This window comes from Sylvia atricapilla, chromosome 25 (assembly GCF_009819655.1).
Source record: "Sylvia atricapilla isolate bSylAtr1 chromosome 25, bSylAtr1.pri, whole genome shotgun sequence".
NCBI lineage: Eukaryota > Metazoa > Chordata > Aves > Passeriformes > Sylviidae > Sylvia > Sylvia atricapilla.
Window position 1 is genome coordinate 1565095 of NC_089164.1, and position 25263 is coordinate 1590357.

The 25263-nt window shown below is 55.8% G+C and overlaps 3 protein-coding genes across 3 annotated transcripts; 2 read left to right on the forward strand and 1 right to left on the reverse strand.

Annotated features, from left to right (window-relative positions):
- The first annotated feature begins 4412 nt into the window (after nt 1-4412).
- Nucleotides 4413-6552, forward strand: AVPR1B (arginine vasopressin receptor 1B). The gene is made up of 2 exons (XM_066335659.1): nt 4413-5355; nt 6263-6552. The coding sequence occupies exons 1-2, from the start codon at nt 4413-4415 to the stop codon at nt 6550-6552; spliced, it is 1233 nt and encodes a 410-aa protein (XP_066191756.1).
- A 3149-nt stretch (nt 6553-9701) lies between these two features.
- Nucleotides 9702-17783, reverse strand: RHEX (regulator of hemoglobinization and erythroid cell expansion). Its single transcript, XM_066335565.1, has 5 exons — nt 17626-17783; nt 11508-11596; nt 10769-10912; nt 10411-10490; nt 9702-9928 (listed from the first exon to the last, which is right to left on the reverse strand). The coding sequence occupies exons 1-5, from the start codon at nt 17781-17783 to the stop codon at nt 9722-9724; spliced, it is 678 nt and encodes a 225-aa protein (XP_066191662.1). The 3' UTR covers nt 9702-9721.
- Nucleotides 17784-18543: 760 nt separating this feature from the next.
- On the forward strand, nt 18544-21938 carry CTSE (cathepsin E). The gene is made up of 8 exons (XM_066335912.1): nt 18544-18693; nt 19179-19296; nt 19758-19876; nt 19965-20164; nt 20821-20943; nt 21032-21173; nt 21256-21354; nt 21543-21938. Exons 2-8 carry the CDS (start codon nt 19179-19181, stop codon nt 21705-21707), a joined length of 966 nt encoding a protein of 321 aa, XP_066192009.1. The 5' UTR covers nt 18544-18693; the 3' UTR covers nt 21708-21938.
- Nucleotides 21939-25263: the final 3325 nt, after the last annotated feature.

Here is a 25263-nt window from a genome sequence, read left to right on the forward strand (position 1 = left end):
AATGGACTAGGGCTGGTTTGAACCCTTTTGGATTCATTCCCTGATCCATGACCGCCCTGCAGGGAAATTTGTTTTCCCCCAGACAAGACACCACGAAGTGACTTTCCCGAGAGCCCTTCACAAAACACCGCAAACCACAAACAAAAATTAAAATGGCATCACGTTTTCAGCCTCCAAACCGTCCAAATTTGAGGGGAACAAAAGGACAAAAGCCAGGCCAACAACAAGAGCAAGCTGGGCTTGGAAATCTCAGCAGTTTTTATTTTCGGGAGGTGGAAGAGGGAACACATTTATGGCTTCATTTGACAGAGAGCTGGCATTTAACCCAACAGGAGGCACCAGGGATACAAATTCAACCCAACAGGAGATCCCAGGAATTCCCAGCCCTCGTTAGTGCCCGCAGCCTTTCCCAGGAGACAACCCCGGGATGCTCCCGAGCAATCCCAACACCATTAATTTTATGGCCTCTGAACCAGCCCAAAAATGCCCAAATCTGACTTTTCCTGACCTGAGCCCCAGAAAACATTTTGGTGATTAAATGCTGAAGACAGCCCAAGCCTGCTCCGTGCTGTCAGCAATAAAATTGAACAGCATCACACGCCACAAATGAAATATTTGTGTGCAGAAGGAGGCTGGAGCTGCACATAAACCGCAGCCAGCACATTTTATTTCTTTAACCAGCATTAAACTACCCACAAAAACAAAGTGACCAGGTGCTGTGCCAGATGATTTAACAGTCACACAACCTCTGCCTGGGCTGGCCAGGAGGAGCACGAGGTGCCAGCTGTAACAGGAGCAGAATTTCTGTGCTGGGCTTTGAGCCAAAGGTGCCAAAAACGAGCAGTGTGCTGCTTTGTTATCCTGATAAACAGAATTTAGGGGCTTAGAAATGCAGTGAGGTGGTCCCTGTGCAGGGAAAGGGAATGGTCCCAGCAGGTTTCACCCCATTTCAGGGCTCACCCCACAGCAGGAATGTCCAGGGGCTGAAGTTTATCTCAACTCTAGGCACAAAAATAAAATGCATTGCCCAAAAGCTGCGGGGTTTTCCTCATCCCACAGCTCCTCCAGCCTCTGCTGGTTTAGGGGGAACAGCCTGAACTGGGCCCACACTGGGCTGGGCATCACTCACCTGGAGGAAATCCCAGCCCTGGTGCTGCTGAGGCCCAGGGGCTGCCTCAAAACCTTCAGCAAACCCACCAGGGAAAATGAGTTTGTTTTCCATTCCACCTGCTCAGAAAGAAAATAAAATTCATTCCTGTGGTGACATCTCTCCCCCTAAAGAAAACTGAATTTTCAGGTTCCAAGAATGGTTTAGTTGTGAATTAGCTCCGTTTTCCTCTAAACACGCTTGGAAAAGAATTCTCCTTGTAACTAAACTCAGGGAAATCCGGAGTAAAAGCTCTGACTTGCATGGGATTTCCTTCCAAATCCAAGATACGCCAGGGGAAAAAAAAAAAAAAAAAAAAAACAAAAAACAAAAAACAAAAAAAAAAAAAAAAAAAAAACCACAAAACCTTTGCCCTCAAAACCCTCTCAGTGTTTCCTTCTCTCTGCCTTCATCTCAGCTTTTCACTGCTTTATAAGGTGATTTTTTTTTTTTTTTTGCATTGCCCTCTATTAATCTTCCTGAAAATTCAGACAGCTGATCACAAACACAGCAAATTCCATTACCCACCAAAACCCTCCCCACCCACACCTCCACCAGACACTCACTGATGGGTATTTTATATCCACAGGGCCTCGTAAGGATGAATGTCTTTTAATTAGACACAAACTGAGCTCATTTAGGGTTATTAGAGGCGATCTGTAAATTTATTCAGCAAATAAGAGCTTTTTTAAATGGGGAATTTCCCTGGAATTTCAGCAGCTCTGGAGGCAGAGAAGCAGAACCGTGTCCAGCACACACCAGGTGGGACAAAGGTGATTTTTGGATCACTGCTGGCATCTTTTCCCCATAAAAAAATGAAACAAAAAGGGCTGAAAATAGATGAATTTAATTTCTTTTTGCCATGATTTAGCAGTGGGGGAAAACAAAGCCTGGATGTTGGCAGACAGAGGTGGAATTGGGTGAACACTCAGTCACAAATGGCTTTGCAATCACGCCCCTGTGGGAAGAGGCCTCCCAAAAAAAGCTGGGAAGGGAAGATGAGGAGGGGCCCAAACTCCCAGGAAGGTGAGATCCAAATTCCTTTCAGCTCCAGACTAACCTGCATTTTCCCCACTGGAAAAATAATAATTAAAAAAATCCCCATTGGAAAAAAATAAAATAAAATGCAATAAAAATAAAATAAAGTAAAAATGCAATAAAATAAAATAAAGTAAAATAAAGTAAAATAGAATAAAGTAAAATAAAATAAAGTCAAAATAAAATAAAATAAAGTCAAAATAAAATAAAGTAAAAATAAAATAAAATAAAATAAAATATCCACCTTTTCCCCACCATTTGCTGTGCCCTCATGGCAGTGTGCAGCCCCTTTCCCTCAGCTCTCAGCCAGCCTTGCACAGAATCTGGGACACCTCCAGCTCCCTTCTCCCCGCCGCTTTTGCTTTTCCGATGGATTTTTTTTTTGGGGGAAAAAAAAAAAAAAAAAAAAAAAAAAAAAAAAAAAAAAAAACACCAGCACCACCAAAAAAACGGGACAAATGCTGGGCAGCAGCTCCCTCCCCATCCTCGGGGTGTTTTTGATGTCTTTGTGCCAGAGGGAGGAGAAGAGCGGAGCCGAGGCTGCAGCCGCGTGTCGGGGACGGTCCCGCGGAGCAGCACGGGGACAGCGGGGCACAGCAGGGGCGGCGGGGACGAGAAATTAATGATGCTCGCCGAGGTTTGGCCGCGGGGACAATAAATAAATGATGTTGGCAGAGGTTTGGCCGCCGGGCTGAGGCTCAGCTGCACAACCCGGGGCACGTCTGGCTCCTGCTGGGGGACCCGAGCCCCCCCCGGCCCAGCGGGATTTGGGGGCTCTGATGGGTGAGGATGCTGCAAACCGAGGGCAGGTTGTCCCCCAGCGGCTGGGGGGACACGGGGGACAAGCGCAGGAGGATGTAATCCTTTGGGAATCTCATTCGGGTCCAATTCCGCTGTCAAACGCAGAGGTGGGAGAGCTGCGGAGGGGATCAGAGCTCACAGGGAGGGGACAGCAGAGCGGGGACACAGGGGGGTGTGAAACCCTATCTGGGGACACCGGGGGGTGTAAAACCCATCCTGGGGACACTGAGGGGTGTAAAACCCATCCTGGGGACACTGGGGGGTGTAAAACCCATCCTGGGGAAACCGGGGGGTGTGAAACCCTGCCTGGGGACACCGCGGGGTGTGAAACCCATCCTGGGGAAACCGGGGGGTGTAAAACCCAACCTGGGGAAACCGGGGGCCATAAAACCCTGCTCGGGGACACCGAGGGGGTGTAAAACCCATCCTGGGGACACCGGGGGGTGTAAAACCCATCCTGGGGACACCGGGGGGTGTGAAACCCAACCTGGGGACACCGAGGGGTGTAAAACCCATCCTGGGGACACCGGGGGGTGTGAAACCCATCCTGGGGACACCGGGGGGTGTAAAACCCATCCTGGGGACACCGGGGGGTGTGAAACCCATCCCGAGGATAATGGGGAGTGTAAAACCCATCCTGGGGACACCGGGGGGTGTGAAACCCTGCCTGGGGACACACACGGGGACACCGGGGGGTGTAAAACCCATCCTGGGGACACCGGGGGGTGTAAAAACCCATCCCGAGGATAATGGGGAGGGACCTGTCCGGGTATAAAACCCAGCCTGGGGACACAACCGGGACATCGGGGAGGGACCAGCCGGGCTATAAAACCCAGCCCCGGTGACACCGAGCGCCGCCAGCGCTCCCCGTGGAGACGGCGCTGGGACACGCTCCGCTGGCTGCTCTCGCCGGGATGAAGAAGCCGGAGGGATGAAGCCTCTCTAGCCGTTTCTGCTGCTCTTAAGGAGGATTTCCCTTTCCCCACTCGGATTTACCTGCGCAGGGGATGCACAAGGCGAGCGGTGCAGGGAGAAAGAGGGATTTGGGAAGGTTTTGTGGGAAGGAGAGAAGTACCAGGGGCTGAAACGGGGATTTGGGAATGCTCAGTGTAAAAAGGAGAAGTACTAAGGGCTGAAACAGGGATCTGGGAATATTCAGTGTAGAAAAGAGAAGTTTCAAGGGCTGAACCAGGGGCTCTTGCACCTCCGTGCTCCACAGGAACATCTTCAGCCCAGGCAGGGAGGGGATTCCAGCTCTGTGATGCAGGGTTAGTGTGACAGGTAGGTGACAACCCACCCTGGTGCTGGGGACTGGCAGGCACCCCCAGCCTGGGCCACAGGAGCTGGAGCTCAGGAGGACACAAGGAAGGGGACAACAGGACATCAGAGCTTGGAGCTGTGCGCTCCTGCAGAGCGTCCTGGAGGGATGGAGCCAGGCTGGGGCTGGAACATCTCCCAGCAGAGCTCACCTGGGCGCGGCCAGGACCTGCTGAGGCCACCTGGGGACCCCAACCTGACGGTGCTGCACACGCGGGACGAGGAGCTGGCCAAGGCCGAGGTCGGGGTGCTGGGCACCATCCTGGCCGTGGCCACCCTGGGCAACCTGGGCGTGCTGCTGGCCGTGTACCGCCTGAGGAGGAAGATGAGCCGCATGCACCTCTTCATCCTCCACCTGGGCCTGACCGACCTGGGCGTGGCCCTGTTCCAGGTGCTGCCGCAGCTCCTCTGGAAGGTCACCTACCGCTTCCTGGGGCCCGACGCTCTCTGCAGGGCCGTCAAGTACCTGCAGGTGCTCAGCATGTTCTCCTCCACCTACATGCTGATGGTGATGACCCTGGACCGCTACCTGGCCGTGTGTCACCCGCTGCAGTCGCTGCGGCAGCCCGGCCGCCAGGCCTACGCCATGATCGGGGCCACGTGGCTGCTCAGCTGCCTGCTCAGCCTGCCCCAGGTCTTCATCTTCTCCCTGAGGGAGGTGAGGCCGGGCTCGGGGGTGCTGGACTGCTGGGCGGATTTCGGCTCGCCGTGGGCAGCGCGGGCCTACGTCACCTGGACGGCGCTGTGCGTCTTCGTGCTGCCCGTGGCCGTGCTGGCCGTCTGCTACAGCCTCATCTGCCACGAGATCTGCAGGAACCTCAAGGGCAAGACGCAGGGGGGCACGGGGGCAGCCCCCAGCCCCGCGGGGAACGGGATGGGGACGGGCAAGGGCGGGCAGCCCTCCAGGGTGAGCAGCGTGCGCACCATCTCCCGCGCCAAGATCCGCACGGTGAAGATGACTTTTGTCATCGTGGCCGCCTACGTCACCTGCTGGGCGCCCTTCTTCAGCGTGCAGATGTGGTCGGTGTGGGACGACGACGCTCCTGATGATGGTGAGTGTTGGAGCCCCACGGGTCGGGAATTTCGGGCTGTTTTAGGCTTTGCTGACGGGCGCTGACCCCGCCGAAAAAACGCCACATCCAACTGCGACCTTAGAAAAGGCTTCCCAAATAACGCTGGGGCTGTGGGTGTGCGGTTTGAACAGAAATGTGTAACACCACACGGGGCAAAACTTACAATTTGAGGGTTTAGAATGTAGTAATATACATCTATATAAAAAGCAAGATATAGGGTTTATTTATATATATTATATATATATATATAAAGCATGATATGATGTATATATATCATATATTATATATATGAGAGATATATATATGTAATATATATATAAAGCAAGACATAGAGTTTTTATATATCTAGTATTTATATATAAAAAGCAAGATAAAATGTATTTATATAACATACATATTATATATATGACATATACTATATATAGTTTATTTATATAGATATAAAGCAAGATATTATTTATATAATATATATAATATACTATATATAGTAATAAATATATATAAAGCAAGATATGGGGTTTATATATGTATAAATATATATAACATATATATATGAAGTAAGATATAAGTTTTAGGGTGGAGGCTGAGTCCTTCACTGAAATTAAGTTATGTGGAATGTTTTTCCCTGTAAATCTCCAGTAGCTTTGCTCACAGCACAAGGGGCTTCACCCAGCATTGACCAAGTCCTCTGGGAGGTGCTTTGGGCAGCAAAGAGGCCGAAGGAAAAGCCCAGAAGCTGCTGTGTCACACCTCTCAGAGGATGTGCACCTTCCCACCTCCGAGCCTGGTCCTGCCGAGTTGCCAGCCCCCAGGGATGAGAGCCAGGAGAGCCCCAGGCGCTGCCCAGCCCCGGGAGGTGTCACCTCTCTCTCTTTTCCCTTGCCAGAGTCCACCGACGTGGCTTTCAGCATCACCATGCTGCTGGCCAGCCTCAGCAGCTGCTGCAACCCCTGGATCTACCTGTTCTTCAGCGGGCACCTGCTGCAGGGCTGCGGGCGCTGCCGGGGCCGGCGCGGGGCGGCGCTGGGCAGACACAACTCCGCCGGGAGCCTGGGCAGCCGGAGAACCACCGTCCTGAGCCACGGGCCCCGCGCCGGGCTGGCGCTGCGCCGGGACAGCGCCGCCGAGCTGCGGCCGCCCGCCCACGAGGCCGTCACAGAGTCCGCCACGCTCTGAGGCTGCGGCGGGGCAGCTGTGACACCGCCAGGTGTCACAGCGCCAGGTGTGACACTGACACCGCCAGGTGTGACACTGATACTGCCAGGTGTGACACTGACACCGCCAGGTGTGACACTGCCGGGTGTGACAGCGCCAGGTGTGACAGCGACTGATGTGACACTGACACTGCCGGGTGTGACACTGACACCGCCAGGTGTGACAGCGCCAGGTGTGACACCGACTGATGTGACACTGACACTGCCAGGTGTGACACTGCCGGGTGTGACACTGCCGGGTGTGACATCGCCAGGTGTGACAGCGCCAGGTGTGACAGCGCCAGGTGTGACACTGCCGGGTGTGACACTGACACCGCCAGGTGTGACAGCGCCAGGTGTGACAGCGCCAGGTTTGACAGCGACTGATGTGACACTGCCACTGCCAGGTGTGACACTGCCGGGTGTGACACTGATACTGCCAGGTGTGACAGCGCCAGGTGTGACAGCGCCAGGTTTGACAGCGACTGATGTGACACTGCCACTGCCAGGTGTGACACTGCCGGGTGTGACACTGACACCGCCAGGTGTGACAGCGCCAGGTGTGACAGCGCCAGGTTTGACAGCGACTGATGTGACACTGCCACTGCCAGGTGTGACACTGCCGGGTGTGACACTGATACTGCCAGGTGTGACACCGATACTGCCAGGTGTGACACCGACTGATGTGACACTGACACCGCCAGGTGTGACAGCGCCAGGTGTGACACTGACACTCCCACGTGTGACACTGACACTCCCAGGTGTGACAGCGCTACATGTGACATCGCTAGATGTGACACTGCTAGGTGTGACAGCGCGGGGTGTGACACTGCCAAGTGTGACACTGCCAAGTGTGACACTGCCGGGTGTGACACTGCCGGGTGTGACACTGCCGGGTATGACACTGACACCGCCAGGTGTGACAGCGCCAGGTGTGACAGCGCCAGGTGTGACACTGACACTGCCAGGTGTGACACTGCCGGGTGTGACAGCGCCAGGTGTGATAGTGCCAGGTGTGACATCACCAGGTGTGCCATCATCAGGTGTGACATCGCTAGGTGTGACACCGACTGATGTGACACTGACACTGCCAGGTGTGACACCACCAGGTGTGACACCGACTGATGTGACACCGACTGATGTGACACCCAGATGTGGCACAGCCAAATGTGACACTGCCCAGTGTAACATCGACTGATGTGACACGGCCAAGTGTGACACCGCCAGGTGTGACACTGACACTGCCAGGTGTGACATCGACTGATGTGACACCGCCAGTGTGACACCGACCGATGTGACACCGCGGCCGGTGTGGCACCGCCCGCCCTGTGGCTGCAGAGCGCGGCTCTCCCCACCTGGTGGCACCGCGTTTTTGCAGAAATCGCTGTGTTTTGGCCCAGAAAAGCGTCGCCGCCCGCCGTGTCCTCGCTGCCGCCCACACCGCGGGCGCTGTGACCGACAGAGCCGCTCCGGCCGCTGCCTGACCGCGGCACCCACCGCCCGGAGTGTCCGGGGGAACCTCCGGCTGCCTCGGGAACTGCGGATCTGCATCCTCCGGGAAATGGGATCCTGAATCCTCCGGGAAATGGGATCCCGAATCCTCCGGGAAATGGGATCCCGAATCCTCCGGGAAATGGGATCCTGAATCCTCCGGGAAATGGGATCTGCATCCTCCGGGAAATGGGATCCTGAATCCTCCCGGAAAGAATCCTGCATCCTCCAGGGTGGGATCCTGAATCCTCCGGGATGGGATCTGCATCCTCCGGGAACTGGAGATCCTGAATCCTCCGGGACGGGACCCTGCATCCTTCGGCAGATGATGCTGCATCCGCGAATTCCTCCCGGCGGGGCAGGAGTCTGGCGTTCCCAGCAGAGCAGCCGGAGCACGGCAGGCGGCACCGCGGCTCCATCTGCTCCAGAACTCGCCGCCGCTTCCTCCTCCCGGCCCCTGCGCTGGGCCAGCGGACAGCGGGGACAGCGCTCCTGTGGCCTGCCGCTGTCCCCTGTCACCTCCCCCGGGGCAGCGGCGTCCCGTCGTGCTGGGCACAGCTGTCCCGCCCCACGCTGTGCCCGCTGGAGTGTCCCAAATGTGTCACCGGCCTGGCCCTGCCCCAGCTCGTCCCGATCCCCCCCGTGCCCTCCTCCCATCAGCTTCGCCCCCAGCCCCAGCCCCAGCTCAGCATCTGCTGCAGCACCAACATCTGCCGCAGCCCAGCCACAGCTGCTCCCACACCGCTGCTCTTTTTGGATGATTTGGGGCTGATACATAAAGCAAGATGAAGGGTTTAGGGTGTAGGCTGAGTCCTGTTGCACCTTCTTCTTCAAGAGTCTGGATGGGATTTTGTAATTGGATAGAAGAGTTCACACTGTGGGCCACAGGTTACTGGGTTAAAAGTAAAAATAATTGAGGTGTCATATCTTAATTGGACAGTTTATCCTTAAAAAGGCCTTGGAGAGAAAGAGTTAGGGGCCTGGAGAGACCGACCCCAGCACCCGGAGCGGGGACAAAGCAGGGAAAACAAAAGGTGGGAGACAGGATGAGGGAAAAGCCAGCAGAAAAAAACTGTATTTAAAAGGATTTTATGAGGCTGATGAGCAAAGCAACATCACTGAGAGGAGCTGCCAGGCAGTTCAGGGGAAATTTTGGGGATCACTGCCTCTCCTTCCCTGAGGTGCCCTTTTGGAGAGGCGATGGGGGGAGATGTTTCTTTTGCTCTCACAGTGACACAGAAGTGGGGAGCTGGTCGCAGCCTGCCTGGGAGGAGCCAGCGCCCAAGAACAGTGCTGCCTTTAAGGGAAACACCAAGGAAACGGCGCCTGCAGGGCCAGGGTGGCACAAGTGGTGCAGCCCGTGCCAGGCAGTGCCCCAGGGACAGGGGACAGTGCCAGCTGTGCAGCTGCTGGGGGCCCTGGGCACCCTGGGGTGACAGTTCCACATCAGTGTCACAGCTCCACATCAGTGTCACAGCACCACATCAGTGTCACAGCTTTACATCAGTGTCACAGCTCCACATCAGTGTCACAGCTTCACGTCATTGTCACAGCTCCACACCAGGGTCACAGCTCCACACCAGGGTCACAGCTTCACATCATTGTCACAGCTTCAAATCATTGTCACAGCTCCACATCATTGTCACAGCTCCACGTCATTGTCACAGCTTCACCTCGGTGTACTCCACACCCTTGGATGCCCTGGGGCTGGAGAAGGGCCAGAAATGTGTTTTCCTCTTCTTTGGGTCCACGTTGACATAATCCAGCCCCGTCTTCTCGTTCTCGTAGCCCAGGGCAGAGCCCTGCCCGTGGCCTTTCCCCGGGAACACCAGCGATGTGTAATTGATGTTTTCCTCGGAGCCACGGCCCTGCAGGGGCACAGTGAACCCCAGGTCAGGCCCCCAGCACCCACCCAGGAGCCTCTGCCCTCAAACCCGTGCGCCAGTTCAGGGAATCATGGAATGGGTTGGGTTGGAAGGGACTTTAAACCTCACCCCGTCCCCCTGCCATGGCAGGGACACCTCCCACTGTCCCAGGCTGCTGCAACCCCCATCCAGCCTGGCCTTGGACATTCCAGGGATCCAGGGGCAGCCACAGCTTCTCTGGGCACCCTGTGCCAGGGCCTGCCCACCCTCAGAGAGAAGATTTTGTTCCCTAATTTTCCTTGAGTGCCCAGGGATGCTTCCCTCTGAGTGGGGGACACTGGAACGCTGCGTGTGACAGGGAACAACAACAGCCCCAGCCCTTATTTATGGAATTTTGGTGTGGTTTGATGGGTTTTGCCCTTCCTGATGGTGCTCTGGGGGTCTCGAGGTGGACACAGCACCAGGTGGGCTGGGGATGGTTTTACCTGTGGTTCCTGAGGGCAGGAAGGGTTGTCCCCTGAGTCCTCTGAGTCCTCCGAGGTGTCTGAGGATGTGTCACTGCTCTCTTAAAAACAGGGAACATTTACCACCCCAGCACTTCCCAGAGGGTTAAAGGGGGAAAAAATGGATCAAGGGAGAAAAAGCCAACAGGAGTGAGAATTCCAACCCACAAAGCCTCAGTTTGATCTCTGGGGAAAACGGGGCCGGGAGAGCGATGGGAAGAGGAGGCAGCTCACCCCCGGGGTGTCCACAGCTGGTCAGGACAGGACATCACACAAATTCCACCCCGAGATTCCCACCCCTGTGCCAGGACACCGCCCTGGTGCTGCGGGAGCCCCTTACCTGCGTAGGCTGGGGCTGGGGTTTGTGTCCCAGGATTTTGTGCCCCGGGTTTTGGTGCTTTGTCCCCTCCTGGTGACAGGGCTGGAGCTGGGCTGGGACCCTCCCCAGGGCTGCTGCTGGCCTGCATCCCGCAGGAATGTTGGGCTGTGACCAAAAGGAGAGTGAAGCCTGGTCCCTGCAGTGCCCAAAGCGCCCCAAAACCCTGCCCCAGCACCCCCGGGGCAAAAATACAAAAATACAAAAATACAAAAATACAGCCCACCCCAAATAATGATTGCTGTGCACTGGGGCGGCCTCACACCCACACATTCAATTCCTGAGGTCATCCTCACCCTGTCCTCCCACCAGGAGAGGCTCCAGTCACAAATCGCAGTGTCAGGGCCTCTTCTTGCAGGTTTGGAATGATTTTGACCCAGAGCAGAGCTGGGCTTTGTGCAAACGGGAGCAGCAGCGGGTGTGAAAGGATCCCCTGCCAGAAATTACAGCCTCATCTGAATTAATACCCAATGACTGAATTTACACTCAGCGAGTATTAATTAATTCTTGGTGCTCTCCCAGCACTTCACTAAAAGAAGCAATAAAATAAAACGGTTTTGAGGCGACACGAGGTCGTAGGACCCTCAGTGATGTGTCAAACCAGGTCCCCCACAGGCAGCCTGGAGTCAGCCCTGCCCCTCTCCCACCCACACCGAGCCCAGGGCAGGGAACCACCAGAGAAAGCCACCGAGACACTAATTACCAATTTTCCTGCTGAGCATCACGTAAAGGACCAGCAAGAGGAGAGAGTAGAGCAGCAAGGTGCCGAGTGAGGTGACGGCAGGAACCCAACTGAGCAGGAAGAAAATCGAAATTCAGTCTCACTGAAATCACCAAATTCTTTTCAGTTGGCTTCAGGGCAGCTTTTTGGCTCAGGTCTGCTGGCAGCTTTCAGTTTTGCTTCTTGGTTTTGGGGTGACGAGCCCCGAAATGTAGGGTTTGGTTTTCAGGAATGATTTGAGCCCTTTGCCCCTTGTTTTTGGGGGCCTGTCCCCAGAAAGGTTTTGAAAAACCTCGTTGCCAGGGCAGGAATGTGGTGCTGGAGGGGAGACAGACATCACAGGAACGATGGAATTGTGGAATTGTGGAATTACGGAACTGTAGAATTGTGAAATTATGGAATTGTGGAACTGTGGAATTAGAATAATGAGATTGTGGAATTGTGGAATTACAGAATTGGGGAATTATGGAATTGTGGAATTACAGAATTGTGGAATTGTGGAATTATAGAATTATGGAATTACGGACTTGTGGAATTATGGAACTGTGGCACGTGTTGGGTGAGAAGGGACCTCTGAAGGCCACCCTCTGCCATGAGCAGGGACATTTTCAGCCAGCCCAGGTGGCTCAGAGCCCCGTCCAGCCTGGCCTGGGCTGGTGCCTGGGCTGGTGCCTGGGCTCTGTGCCCCGGGGCTGCACTCACCATGCACAGGAGCTCATCCTCCTGCTCAGCCTTCTCCAGGCTCTGGGGGGACACTGAGGGACACCGAGGGACACCGAGACCTGGTGGCAGCCAAAAAAAAAGGTCATTTTGAGCCTCAGGCTGCTGCCCACGGGCTGCAGATCAGGCTCAGCACTTGGACGCTGCAGATGTGAAATAAAAGGGTTTTATTTTATCCCAGCCCTCCCCGTGTGAGAATCCCTCTGCTTCACACCCTCACTGAGCCAGGGGCTCTCCCTTATCACTGAATTAATGGTTTTATACATGGTCATATCTGAGACTTGTCTGGGCTCCACCACGACAGAATTGAAATTTATTCTTCTTGCTTTAATCCTCTCTCATGGTTAGTTTTTCTCATTTTTTTCTCTTTTTAATCCACCAACCACCCCACCCCACTCCTCCCCCTCCCCCCCCCCCAAAAAAAACCCCAAACAAAACAAAAAAAACCTACAAGATGAAGGAGAAAAAAAAATATCCATGGAAAAAATCACCAAAGGAAAGGCCGTGGGTTGGTGTGAGACTCTCACATCAGTCAAGATCCAGACAGAAATATCAGAGGCCCTGCAACACCTCAGTGTCTGAAACACCTCGGGTTTAACACTGGGAGAGCTTCAATCCTGGCGAGGTTAAGAGGGTTTAAGGCAGAAAACCAGGGAACACCAAAGCCTGGGCTGGGCCCCTTGGCTTGGGCCTTCTGGCCAGAACACTCGAGACATTTATCATAAAAAATAAGGGTGCTCACTTTGTAAAAATAGCAGTGGGGGTGTTCCTTTGGTGAGCTTTCAGTTGCAAAAAAAGCACTTTAAATCTCCCCTCAGTGTTAAACGTGCACTATTTATAAATGGCTGATAGGCAGAGATCTTCAGCTGAGGCTTTGGCACAGTGATTAAAGCAGCCCTGATGATTTGATTGATAGGCTGATGGATAAATTGATAGAGCAAAGGCATTATCCATCCTGTGGAAAAGATTCTATCGCTTCCTCCACGGCACATTTCTGAGCCTAATTCATCAAAAGCTTTCCTGATAACCACCAATCTCCTGAGAAATCCCACTCGTGCAAACAGTTTGACGACTGCCAAGCTAAAAAAGTTCTTTTTTTTTTTTTTTTTGCAGCAATTTCCCCCCCCCTCCCTCACCGAACAAATCTGCCCCCAAATATCCTTCTCAAAGGGCTGCCACTCTTAAAAAGGGCTCATTTCCTACTGTGGGGCAGGAGACGCTGCAGCAGCAGCAGATAAGGATCTGAAAAATGAGCTGCTCGAAAGGAAATTGCAAAATAAGCCCCGAATCCAACCCTGAGCAGCAGCAGCAGCAGCTGTGCCGGGGTGGCTACGGCGAGATGGAGGCGCCGATATCGGGTGGGTACCAAAAAGTCTGATTTGGGGCAGCAGCCAGCGAGAGCCTGGCACCGAATTTTGTGCTTTTGTGGGTGTCTCGAGGAAGCTTTTGGGAGACTTGCAGCCCCCAGGATTCCAGCGTTGCCTCAGGAAAATGCTGAAATGGAGGTTTGCAAGGAGCTGCTCCTCGGCCGGGGGCAGCGAGGGCTCAACCTGGGTCACCCGCGCTGGGCTGGAGGTGAGGGAAAGCTCCAGAACGCCCCCAGTTATTCTAAATCCCACCTGAGCCAGGCCCAGCTGGCTCACTGGAGCTCAGGACGGCACCGAGATGTGCCCAGGGGGATTCCCAGCCCGGCTCTCCTCCCGCTGTTCCACCCTCTGCATCCGGAGCGCAGCGCGGATTTACCTGGGGGTCAGAGCTTCTTCCCTCACCTTCCCTTCCCCAGGGCTCTGGGGCAGCTGGGGCCGTGCAGGCAGCAGGGTTGGGGTTGTTCCAGCAGGATTTGGGCTGTTCCAGCAGGATTTGGGGCCGTTTCAGGAGGGGTTGGGTGCAGAGCAGGGTCCAGTAGCGCTGAGGTGCCGGATGCGGTCACGCTCTACCCGCAGGTCAGAGGCACCAAGGAGCCCTCAGGAGGTTCCATGACGCCTCCCCTCTGTCAGAGGCCTCATTTAAATATATTGGGGTGTTTCTCTGCTCTTCTGAAGCTGGTTTTGCTCCTGCACCCCTCCGTTAATTCTCCGTCCTCCAGCGGCTTCGTCCCGAAAATTCGGCAGAGCTTCCTTGGAGCCATGCGGGGCTTGGAGGGAGCTGAGCCCAGCCCAACTCAGCTGCCACCCAAAACGAGCTCCTGGTGCTTCCAAGCAAACATTATCCACGGGGGTGAAGCGTTTTACACCACCTGGCTCCGCGTGTGCTGAGGGTGGATGGGCCTCCACCTGCCCACGGCCTGGGAAATGTTCTGTCCAAGGTTTGGGGGCCAGCAGCAGCCTGCAGATCCCACGCCGAGAGCTCCCCGGAGGTTTGGGGAGTGCTGGTTCACAGGAGCTGTGGGGTTTGTAGCTCTGGAGGTGCCCAGCCTCTTTCCTTAGCAGAATGGAACAAGAAATTCCCTTTTTTTTTCCGAAGTCCTTGACTCGTGGGGATGGCGCCTGCTGGCCTTTAAACACCTCCACCAGCCCACAGCACCCTGTCCCAAACAGGCACAGAACATCCCAAAGAATCCCTCTGATTTAGGTTACCTCCATTGAGATTTAAGTTGAGATTTAGATGATCCAAAAGTGAAGAGAAGATCTCAGAAAGCGTCACCTACCCCTGGAGCTGCATCGCAAGTTCGGGGGTCACCTCCCAAATTCCCCTTCACCGCTGGCACTGCTCCATCCTCAGGTATTGCTCCTGCTCTCCTCACAGCTGCCGAGCCCCGGGTAAATATTTTGGGGCTTTATATAACCAAAACTTCCTTGTCTGTTGATTTATTTTTTATTTTGTTTTAATTTCAGGTGAGAGTTTGCTGCTGCAGCGCTTTCAAGTGCTCGGTGGTGGATAAAGAGATTAACAGGTGGGAGAAGTGTCTGATAACGGGAGGAAAAAAGGGTTTTTCAGAAAACCCTGCTGGGGCACCGTGTGAATCAGTCGGGGCAGTGTGTAAATGTGCAAAAAGGAACACAGATAACGCGTTTGTAGCCTGAGAGTAAGTTTTTTTAAAGGAGGAAAGCTCTTTCACAAACAACTGGTGAGAGATACGTTTTCCACCCAAGGGGCAAAACCCATTTTGATGCACCTGAGGGCAGGTGTGTGTCCCTGGCGGGGTGGGACACAGCTGGGGACAGCCCCTCTGGCACAGCCCATTCCTTCTGGAATATTCCAGCAGCTTTCCTCAGTTTCTCCAGAGCAGCACGGGCCAAGCTGAGGGACACCAAGGCCTGGAAATTTGGTATCTCCTCCCTCTTCACTCCACACAGTGAGGTACAGCTGGAATATTTAGGAAGCAAAACCTTTCTGACTCATTTTTTTTTTCTGTGCAAATCCAGCCCTTGTTGCTCCCAAAACATAGAGAGAAAAAGAACAAAAAAAAAAAAAAATCCCACCACTTTGTTCGACTTGAAACAAATATTTCGAAGTGCCCCTAAGAGTTGAGATTTTAAAACTGCTTCTAAAATAACCCAAAAGTCGAAATAGATTTGCTTAGCTGCAAAAAATTTTCTAAATGAAAGGCCTGGCCTCATTATGACTTTCATCTTCCCATTTTAATGCTGAATCTGCTGCCAGGAGTTTGCAGATTACGATGATCCACTTGGGGGAATCTTTTCCATAAAATAAACTATTTTATTAAATACTTAAAGTGTTTGGAGTGTCTGTGCTGCTGCTCACCCCCACATTTATCTCCAAAGCCCAGTGACCCTTCGGGCTGGGCTTTCTGATGGGATTTTCGGGTTATAAACCACGACTGGAACAATCCACTTTGCTGTTTTCGGCTGATCTGGCACTTGCTGCAGCTGCTTTTGTTTTAGAAAGTTTCTTTCTAATCCATGAATATGTGATTAGGGCGAGGAGGGAGCCTGGGTACATTAAACTGCATCTCAAAAGGGGAAATAGAGAATAAATTTATGTAAAAGCCACTCGGTTAAAAAAAAAGATTACAGTGTGGGGGAATGCAGAGAATTTTCATTTATTTGGGGAAAAAACAGCTGCATTTGCCACGGGCATCAACTGTGCCCGATGTTTTCCTGCTCACATCGAGAGATATTTGATGGATTTTATTTTTTTTAAAGCAGATTTTATTTTTTTTAAAGGGGGAGAGGAAGGGCCTGGCAGCATCCCCGGGGATGGGGACACACGATCCCGGTGACAGCAGGACGTGACTCAGCTGTCCCCAGCCACCCTCGGTACCTTGTGCCTCACCGATGAGGACTTGAATTTCCTGGGCGAGGGCTTCAATGAGATAAAATTTAATTAGATTAAAAAAAAAAAAAAAAAACAGGCTTGCCGGGACAAACAACAAAAAAAAATCGATTAGCACGGTGCTAAACCCGGTTAATTGGGTGAATGGGGCTCGCTGAGCAAAACAGCCCCTGGAGAGGTTATTTCAGTGCCAAACCCGTGGAAAATGAAGAAAACTCAGCATCCTCCCAGGCCTGGGAGATGGTGGCAGCAGGAAAACCTTCGCCTGCAGCCTCTGGCTGCCCCCACTCGCCTCCCCTCGTATCTGGAGCCTTTTATTTGTTCAATCAGCGTTTTCTATTTGCACTCGCAGAGGCTTTAATGGGACGCCCGTGCTGGGCCGAACAAAACCCTGCAGAGCACCAGGGAAGGGTCTCCCGGGGAAAGCTGCTGCTGCCCGGCCTCTGGAAGGGAAAGTCGAGGATCCCCGAGCCCTTCGTCAGCGCTAATTAGTCTCTTTGCCTTTTAGAATTAGGCCGGTGGTTGATGGTACAAACACATCCCTGTGCTCCGGGCCGGGGTTTGGGGCAGGGCCCCGGGTGAAGGGGAAAGGAAACCCTCCCCTAAAGCGTTTGGGGGGTTTCACCAGTGGATGAGGGGCTGGTGCTGGGCTGGGGACTGAGATGGGAACTGGGATGGGATGGGGACTGCAATAGGAACTGGGATGGGGACTGGGCTGGGAACTGGGAACTGGGATGGGACTGGGATGGGGCCTGGGATGGGGCCTGGGATGGGAACTGGGATGGGAACTGGGAACTGGGATGGGGACTGGGCTGGGAACTGGGATGGAGAGGTCCTGGGATGGGAACTGGGATGGGATGAGGAACTGGTGCTGGGATAGGGAATAGTGCTGGGATAGGGAATGGTGCTGGGAACTGGCGCTGGGGTAGGGAATAGTGCTGGGAACTAGCGCTGGGCTGGGAACTGGCGCTGGGATAGGGGATGGTGCTGGGATAGGGAATGGTGCTGGGCTGGGAACTGGCGCTGCCCTGTGAACCCCATCCATCTCTCTCTGCAGGACCTCCACCGCCCCAAGGCCAGCCCAACCCTCCCCTGCTCAGCTCCCGTGGGTCCCCCAGCGCCGTCCTCACCCAGAAAAGCAAACGTGACCCCGGGGCGCCCGCTGCGCCTGCCCGGGGCCGCGGCCGGTGATTCAGCGCGGGTGCCCGAGCGCGGTGTTGACTCTGGCAGGGCTGATCCAGCCTTGGCACCGCGGATATAAAAGCCTGGCACGGGCACGGGCACGGCCACCAGCCACGCCATGAGGCGCCTGCTGCTCCTGGCCGCGCTCTGCCTGGCCCTGGCCGGTGCCCTCCGAAGGTAAGGGGGTCCCCGGGGTGCAGTCGGGGTCCCCAGGGTGCAGTCGGGGTCCCCAGGGTGCAGCCGGGGTCCCCGGGGTGCAGCCCAGCCCCTCAGGGGCTCGGGGGGTGGTTTTCAGGGGTGTGATGGAGGGCAGGGCTCAGGCTGGGCACCCCGCGCTGTGCCGGAACTCTGGCACCGCGCTGGGATTTTGGGGTTCTCCATCGCCCTGGCAGCAGCAGGAGGGGTCTGCAAAGGGGTCTGTGCAGGCAGAGAGGGCACAGAAAAACCAGCCTGGGGGGTCCTGGGCCCTGCTCGCCCTGCCCAGCCCCAAGGTCCCTTCCGTCGGTGGCACCGAGCTGCCCTGTCACCGTGCTGTCACTGCCAGCTCTGGCCTCGAGTTCCTGTCCCTTAAATCACACCAGTGCCCCTCTTCTGCTGGGAATTGTTGCAGTGGGGGGATGTGGGCTCTGAACCTTCATCCTGGACTGCCGGGACCCTCAGGGTGGGCACAGGGACTGCAGGACATGGGCAGCACCCAGGGGAGTGGCCAGCACCCTCAGGGTGGGCTCAGGACACTCACAGGAGTGACCAACACCCTCAGGGTGAGCACAGGGGTGACCAGCACCCTCAGGGTGGGCACAGGACACCCATGAAGGTGACCAACACCCTCAGGGTGCGCTCAGGACACCCAGGGGTGACCAGGACCTCCGTCCGCAGGGTGCCCCTGACCCGGCGCCGTTCCCTGCGGAAGCAGCTGCGGGCTCGGGGACAGCCCTGGCACCTCTGGAGAGCCCAGGCAGGGCTGGACACGAGCCCCGAGGACTGCGCCGCCTTCTCGGAGACCAACGAGCCCCTCATCAACTACCTGGATGTGAGCAAGGGGACAACAGAGCGGCCCCCGATTGTCCCCAAACGTGTCCCCAAAGCCCCGCGGCTCCAGGCAGTGCCCAGGCTCGCTGCCTGCCCGGGGCTTTGTCCCCAGGAGTGGCAGGATGAGGACAAGGGAGGGCATTCAGTGCCAGCCCTGCTGCACTCTGCCCACGGCCTGCTGACAGATTTACTCCGAAATCCCAGTTACACTGTTTTTGGGGGCAGAACCCACCCCAGAGAACCCGGAGAGATTCTCCAGGAGGATCCCTTTCCCCAATTCCCCTGTCCCCAAAGGCCCTGCCTGGTGACAGGGTCCCCTCAGGAGCCACCGTGCTGCTTTTTGTCCTCAGTCCCCGTTGCTGTGCCTTAAACATTGGTGTTCTTTATTGCACGTGGCAGTGACAGATCCAGCCCCGAGCTCTGTTTTGGGGACATTTCTGGCTGTGCTGGTGGCTCACAGTCCCCTCTGTCCCTTCTCTTTGGCAGATGGAATATTTTGGGCAGATCTCCATCGGGACCCCACCCCAAAATTTCACCGTGGTGTTCGACACGGGCTCCTCCAACCTCTGGGTGCCTTCTGTGTACTGTGTCAGCAAAGCCTGTGGTGAGTGGGGACCCCCTGAGCCCCCAGAGGCCACGGGGCCACCAGCCCCAGGGCTTTGGGGACCCTCCTCACAGAGGTGACAGAAACCCAGGGGGCTCAGCAGGGGACAAATATGGCTTTTTTGGGGGGCTGTCAGTGATCAGAGAGCCCAGGCTGCTGCTGTGGGAGCGTTTCCCCAGGGAAATGGGGAATGGATCCCCCAGAGCCCCTGGGGCTGCTGCTGGCTGTGACCAGGGCCAGCAGTGCTCATCTCAGGACTCGTTAAATGCTGCTGACCCTGCTCCCCCTAACAGCCCTTGCACCTTTCACCAGACTGAAATGGGAGAGGTTTTCTCCCTGCTCAGAACTGCAGAGTTCTGGTGACACTTTGCCTCACTGGGGGCTCCTGACACTTGTAGTCACGCAGGAAAAAAACCCCAAAAAAAGACATTTCTGGTGACAGACCCCATCTCCTCACCCAGTTGCACACAGCAGGTTCCACCCAACCCAGTCCAGCACCTACCAGGTGGTGGGGACCCCTTTCTCCATCCAGTACGGCACCGGCAGCATGACGGGGATCATCGGCTCCGACCAAGTGGCCGTGAGTGACACTTGGGTCACCCTGGACAATGTCCCCAGGACTCCCCCACGGGCTGGGCGTCCCCACGAACCCCCCTCCTCCCCTGCAGGTGGAGGGTCTGACCATCAGCAACCAGCAGTTTGCAGAGAGCATCAGCGAGCCGGGAAAAGCTTTCCTGGACGCCGAGTTCGACGGGATCCTGGGGCTGGCTTACCCCTCCCTGGCCGTGGATGGGGTCACCCCTGTCTTCGACAACATGATGGCCCAAAATCTGGTGGAGCTGCCCATTTTCTCCGTCTACATGAGCTCGTACGCACCTGGATTTGCTCTGGGGTGTTGCTTGGGGTCTGGCAGTGCTTTAGGGAGCAGGAGGGGCTGCTAAAATACAGATATTTTATTGAAAGAATGAAGAGGAGTTTGCTTTGGGATGTTGCTTGGGGTCTGGCAGTGCTTTAGGGAGAAAGAGGGGCTTTTTGAAATTTTTTTGAAATTTTTTCAAAATTTTTTTTTAAATTTTTTTCAAAATTTTATTGAAATAATGAGAAAGGAGAGTTGGTTGCAAAGATTGTTTCAAGAAGAAACTTTCTTGAGAAGTTTTTCCTCGGGAAAAAGTTAGCAGCTGGCAGCAGGCTGAAAACCTTTCAGACTCAGGAATATCAGGCCCACAGAGATAGTGAAGGGGGTTTTGCTTTGGGATGCTGCTCAGGGTCTGGCAGTGTTTTTAGGGAGCAGGAGGGGTTGTTAAAATACAGATATATCACTGAGACAATGAAAGGGGGTTTTGCTCCTGGATGGTGCTTTATGGAGAAAGAAGGAGCTGCTAAAACACAGATATTTTATTTGGACAATAATGAGGGGGTTTGGTAGCAGATTGAGCATCACAGACCTCTGGCCTTTACAGCATTCGTGGGGAGAAATTCGGGGTAAATCCATGGACAAAAACCTCTCACATGTGTTCCCTGCAGGAACCCTGATTCCCCCCAGGGAGGGGAGCTGCTTTTCGGGGGCTTTGACACCTCGCGCTTCTCGGGCACCCTGAACTGGGTGCCGGTCACCCAGCAGGGCTACTGGCAGATCCAGCTGGACAAGTGAGTGGTGCTGGGCAGGCAGGGAGGGCAGGGCTGTGCTGGCAGAGCAGGACAAACCCTTCCTGCTGTCCCTTGTCCCCTCTGTCAGCGTGCAGCTGGGCGGGACGGTGGCCTTCTGTGCCGACGGCTGCCAGGCCATCGTGGACACGGGCACGTCGCTCATCGCCGGCCCCACCAAGGACATCAAAAAGCTGCAAAACCTCATCGGGGCCGTGTCTGTGGATGGAGAGGTGAGAGCCAGGGTGGCCACAGGAGGGGACAAAGCCTGGAGGGACCCCCCAGGCGGCTCCTGAGCTCCCAGTTGTGTTCCAGTACGCCGTGGAGTGCAGCAACCTGGACGCGATGCCTGACCTGACCTTCACCATCAACGGGCTGCCCTACACGCTCAGCGCCCAGGCTTACACGCTGGTGGTATGGCTGTGGCTCCCTGCACCCCAAATCCCAGCTGCTGCAGGGGCACAGGTGGCTCAGCCCCACGCTGGGAGCTGGCAGTGTGTCCCCAAGGGTGACAAACCCCTCTGGTTTGTGCCTCGCCACTGTTTGTGGGTGTTTCCGTGAGCACGAGGCTCTTCCTCACCTTCCCACTCCTCCTTCCCCAGGAGTCTGGTGATGGCATAACCTTCTGCATCAGCGGCTTCCAGGGGAACGACGTCCCCCCTCCCACAGGACCCCTCTGGATTTTGGGTGATGTTTTCATCCGTCAGTTCTACTCCGTCTTCGACCGCGGCAACAACCTGGTGGGGTTGGCCCCCGCCGTCCCTTAGGGCTGTGACATCCTCGGGGCGGGAGAGGAACGGACCTTGGCAGGGCAGTGGATGTCCCCGTGTCCCCCTCAGTGTCCCCAGGGGGATGGAGATGCCCAGGGATGCCGCTGAAGGGCCCAGCAGGAGCTCTGTCCACGCCAGGACACTGTGATAGGAAAACGTCTCGAGCAGCTCTGTGATCTGCTCTGCACCTCCTCTGTTTTTGGAATCCTGAGCCAATAAAAGCTTTAACAAACCCCGACCTTCTCCGGCCTCTGCCAGCAGCAGCCCAGCAGAAATCCTGCACGTCCCAAAGGGAGGTCAAACCCTCCTTCCCCACGCCCTGCCCTCCTCCCTGGGTGACCCACGGCACTGCCGGGGCTGCATCCTGGCCAGAGCTCCCCTGGCATTCCCAGGGGCAGGAAGAAGAGGATGCTTTGCCCAGGTGGAGCAGAAATCGCTGCAGCCATCCCTGAGCATCCCGGGGCTGAGGAAGCACAGGGAACGCACCTTCCCCGGGCTGCTGCTGCTAAACAAGGAGGTGGCAAAGGGGCTGGAAATACCCTGGGGCTCCTCCTGGGCCACCAAACTCCCGGAGCAGCGGGGTGATTTCCACTGAACTTTGCTTCGATTCCCTCGGGGAATTTACAGCGCCAGCCTGCTTGGTGGGTGCTGCCAAAAGGGCAAAGCAGCTGCTGAGCCCTGGGCTGGGCTGGCTCAAAGTCTGGGGGGTCTGGGGGGCTCTGGGGTTTTGTGGGGCTGTGTGGGGTGTTGTGGGGCTGTGTGGGGCTGTATGGGGCTCTGTGGGGTTGTGTGGGGCTCTGTGGGGCTGTGTGGGTTGTTGTGGGGTTGTGTGGGGCTCTAAGGGGCTGTGGGGCTCTGTGGGGCTGTGGGGGGTTGTGGGGGCTCTGTGGGGCTCTATGGGATTGTGTGGGGTTGTGTAAGGCTCTGTGGGGCTGTGGGGTTTTGTGGGGCTGTGTGGGGTGTTGTGGGGTTGTGTGAGGCTGTGTGGGTCTGTGTGGGGCTCTGTGGGGCTCTATGGGGCTCTGTGAGGCTGTGTGGAGCCGTGGGGTGCCATGGGTGTCCCCAGGAGTCACCGTGTCACCCGTGACTTGCTGACAGGAGTGTGACACTGCACGAGCAGCTGCGGCTCCCGGGCGCTGCACCCCGAGAAAGGGAACCACCAAAAAAGGTTATTTTTACCCAGCCCTTGGCTCTGTTTCCCCGCCGACCCTGACACGAGGCCAGCAGTGCCAAGGGCAAGGTGCTGGGGTGTCCCAGCCCAGCCTTGGGGACTGCTCCGTCCATCCCAGGGCACAGCAGCCTCCAGGAGCTCTGGAATTGTTGGGATCTGGTTGTGAAGGTTGCGGCTGCTCCTTGTGGTTTGCAATAAACTGAGCAATCTGCCGTGCCCGGAGGCGCTGGCTGTGCCGCTGACCAGTGTGGGCTCTGATTTCCTGTGTTGACTTCACCCCTGCCTCGCTCCCAGATAAGGTGCTGGGGCAGCTGGACAAAGGTCTCCTGTCCCTCTTCCACCTTAACCCTCAGCACGCCGAGGTGCTGCTGAGCACGGGCTCGGGGGGGACAGCCAGCTCCCCCAGCACGACAGGGGCCACCCAGTGTCCCCAAACAGCAGCTGGCAGTGACACTGGCCTGGCCTGGAGACGCCCAGGGCTGCTCTGGTGCTGTGGGTTTGGGATCTCAGAGCATTCCGTGCCCTCTTGACACGTTTGGTTGGGGAGAAGCCGCTCAGGCGATGTGAGAATCCCAAAAAAGAGCCACCCCGCTGTCCCCGAGGAGGCTGCACAGGGAACACGTGGATGTCCTTTGCTCTCCTCCCTTTCCCTCAGTCCCACTGCAGGGCACAGCAGTGTCCTCTCCTTGTCCCCACCAGCCTGTCCCCGGCTGTGTCAGCCCCGGGCTGGGTTTCATCACCTCCCTCAGTCACAAACCCACAAACTCCAGGCCTTTTCCCCGGAATTGCTGGAGTGGGGAGCGGCCAGGATGGGAGTGGAGCTGCTGAGCCCGGCCATCACCTCCTCCCCAGCTCTCCTTCATCCTTCAGCCCAGGAGAGCAGGAGCTCCGGGAAAATCCCATTTTCTGTGAAATCAAACAGACGCCAGAGCCGAGGCTGGCGAACCCTGGTGGGCACAGCTCCTCCGGGCAAAAGCAGAAGTGGCCGTGGGCAGCAGCTGCAGTTTGGGGCTGACCACAAACCCCGGCAGCGTGGGGAGGCTTTGATCATCTGACAGCGTGAGCAACCCCTGCCCCAGCTGGGACACGGGACAGGAACGGGGACAGAAGTTGTTCAGGGGGGAGCCTGAATCATAAATTCTCTGTAAGAGCAAAGGTGAAGCAGGGGGGTGAAAAAAAGGGCTGAAAACAGGGATTAGGAGGGAAATGTCAGCTTTTTACCCACTGCTGGGGAGAAGTGGCTCAGGTTCTCCCAGCTCCTCCCAGCACCTGCCCTCTGGGGGGAAAAACAGATTTTTCTGGCCAGACAGGTCCCAAAATTACAGCTGGGGAGGAGGGTTTGTCCTGCTGAGTGCGGTGATCCTCCCTGAGATCCCATCAGGGTCTGTAAGGGGGAAAACAGCTACAAAAATGGTGGAAAAGGAAAAGCAAAAGCCAGGGGGGAAAATGTACAAAAATGATGGAAATGGAAAAGTAAAAGCCAAGGGGAAAAAATCGACAAAAATGGTGGAAAAGGAAAAGCAAAAGCCGGGAAGGAAAATCGACAGAAATGGTGGAAATAGAAAAGTAAAAGCCAAGGGAAAAAAAAAATCGACAAAACTGTTTGAAATGGAAAAGCAAAACCCAGGGGTCTTGGAGTGATCCCAAAACCCGGGCAGGGGGACCAGCAGCAAGCGAGGAGCTGCCGGTTCAGGACGAGGGAGGGTTCACAGGCGAGGGACACCCCGCTCCCACTGCAAACCCCAAACCCTGCAGAATGTTTGACCAAGGCACAGGACCTGCCCTGGCACGTTGGGAGGCAGAGCTCTGCCTCTGCAGCACGGCCGAGCAGGTTTTCCCACTCCCAAAGAGCCCTGGGCACCCGCCTGGTGCTGGGACTGCTCCACGGGGGCAGCTGAGATCCCCAAAAATCCCATTTAGTGATGGAACACATCCTCCTGGAGACGTCAGCAGCGCTTTTTGGGGTGTTCCTGGGGTGCCTGTGGGTGCTGGGTGGGACCCCTGGGGGCTGCAGGGATGTGGGGCTGGAGATGCTCCTGATTCCCACCCTGCCCCTCTCCTGCCTGGAAAAGGAGACGAAGCCTCACAGAGCTCCTCGGAGGGACCCCAGCCCCGTCCCCAGCTCCCAAATCCGCTCATCCCATCCCCCGAGAGCAGAGGAAAGGCCGGGATGGCTCCAGGGATCTGCCCCACAGCCTCCTGTCCTCATCCCTCAATAATCCCCCGCCGGGGACGCGGATAAAATGTCCCGGGGAGGTGACGGAAAGGAACCGAGGGGATTCCGAGCCAGAGGAGAGGCTAAAAGTCAATCCCAAACTCCAGCAGTGAGGATGAGCCCCGTTCCCCTTCCCCGAGGCGGGGGACACGCGGCAGAGGCGCGGA

Coding starts and splice junctions, on each gene's coding strand:
- AVPR1B (XM_066335659.1), top strand. CDS start 4,413: ATGGAGCCAGGCTGGGGCTGGAACATCTCCCAGCAGAGCTCACCTGGG. Junction 5,356..6,262: donor CGACGACGCTCCTGATGATG/GTGAGTGTTGGA, acceptor TTCCCTTGCCAG/AGTCCACCGACGTGGCTTTC.
- RHEX (XM_066335565.1), bottom strand. CDS start 17,783: ATGGCGTGGCTGGTGGCCGTGCCCGTGCCCGTGCCAGGCTTTTATATC. Junction 11,597..17,625: donor AGCGGGCGCCCCGGGGTCAC/GTTTGCTTTTCT, acceptor CTTCCTGCTCAG/TTGGGTTCCTGCCGTCACCT. Junction 9,929..10,410: donor CCTGCCCTCAGGAACCACAG/GTAAAACCATCC, acceptor GTGCCCCTGCAG/GGCCGTGGCTCCGAGGAAAA.
- CTSE (XM_066335912.1), top strand. CDS start 19,179: ATGGAATATTTTGGGCAGATCTCCATCGGGACCCCACCCCAAAATTTC. Junction 19,297..19,757: donor CTGTGTCAGCAAAGCCTGTG/GTGAGTGGGGAC, acceptor CTCCTCACCCAG/TTGCACACAGCAGGTTCCAC. Junction 20,944..21,031: donor TGGCAGATCCAGCTGGACAA/GTGAGTGGTGCT, acceptor CCCCTCTGTCAG/CGTGCAGCTGGGCGGGACGG.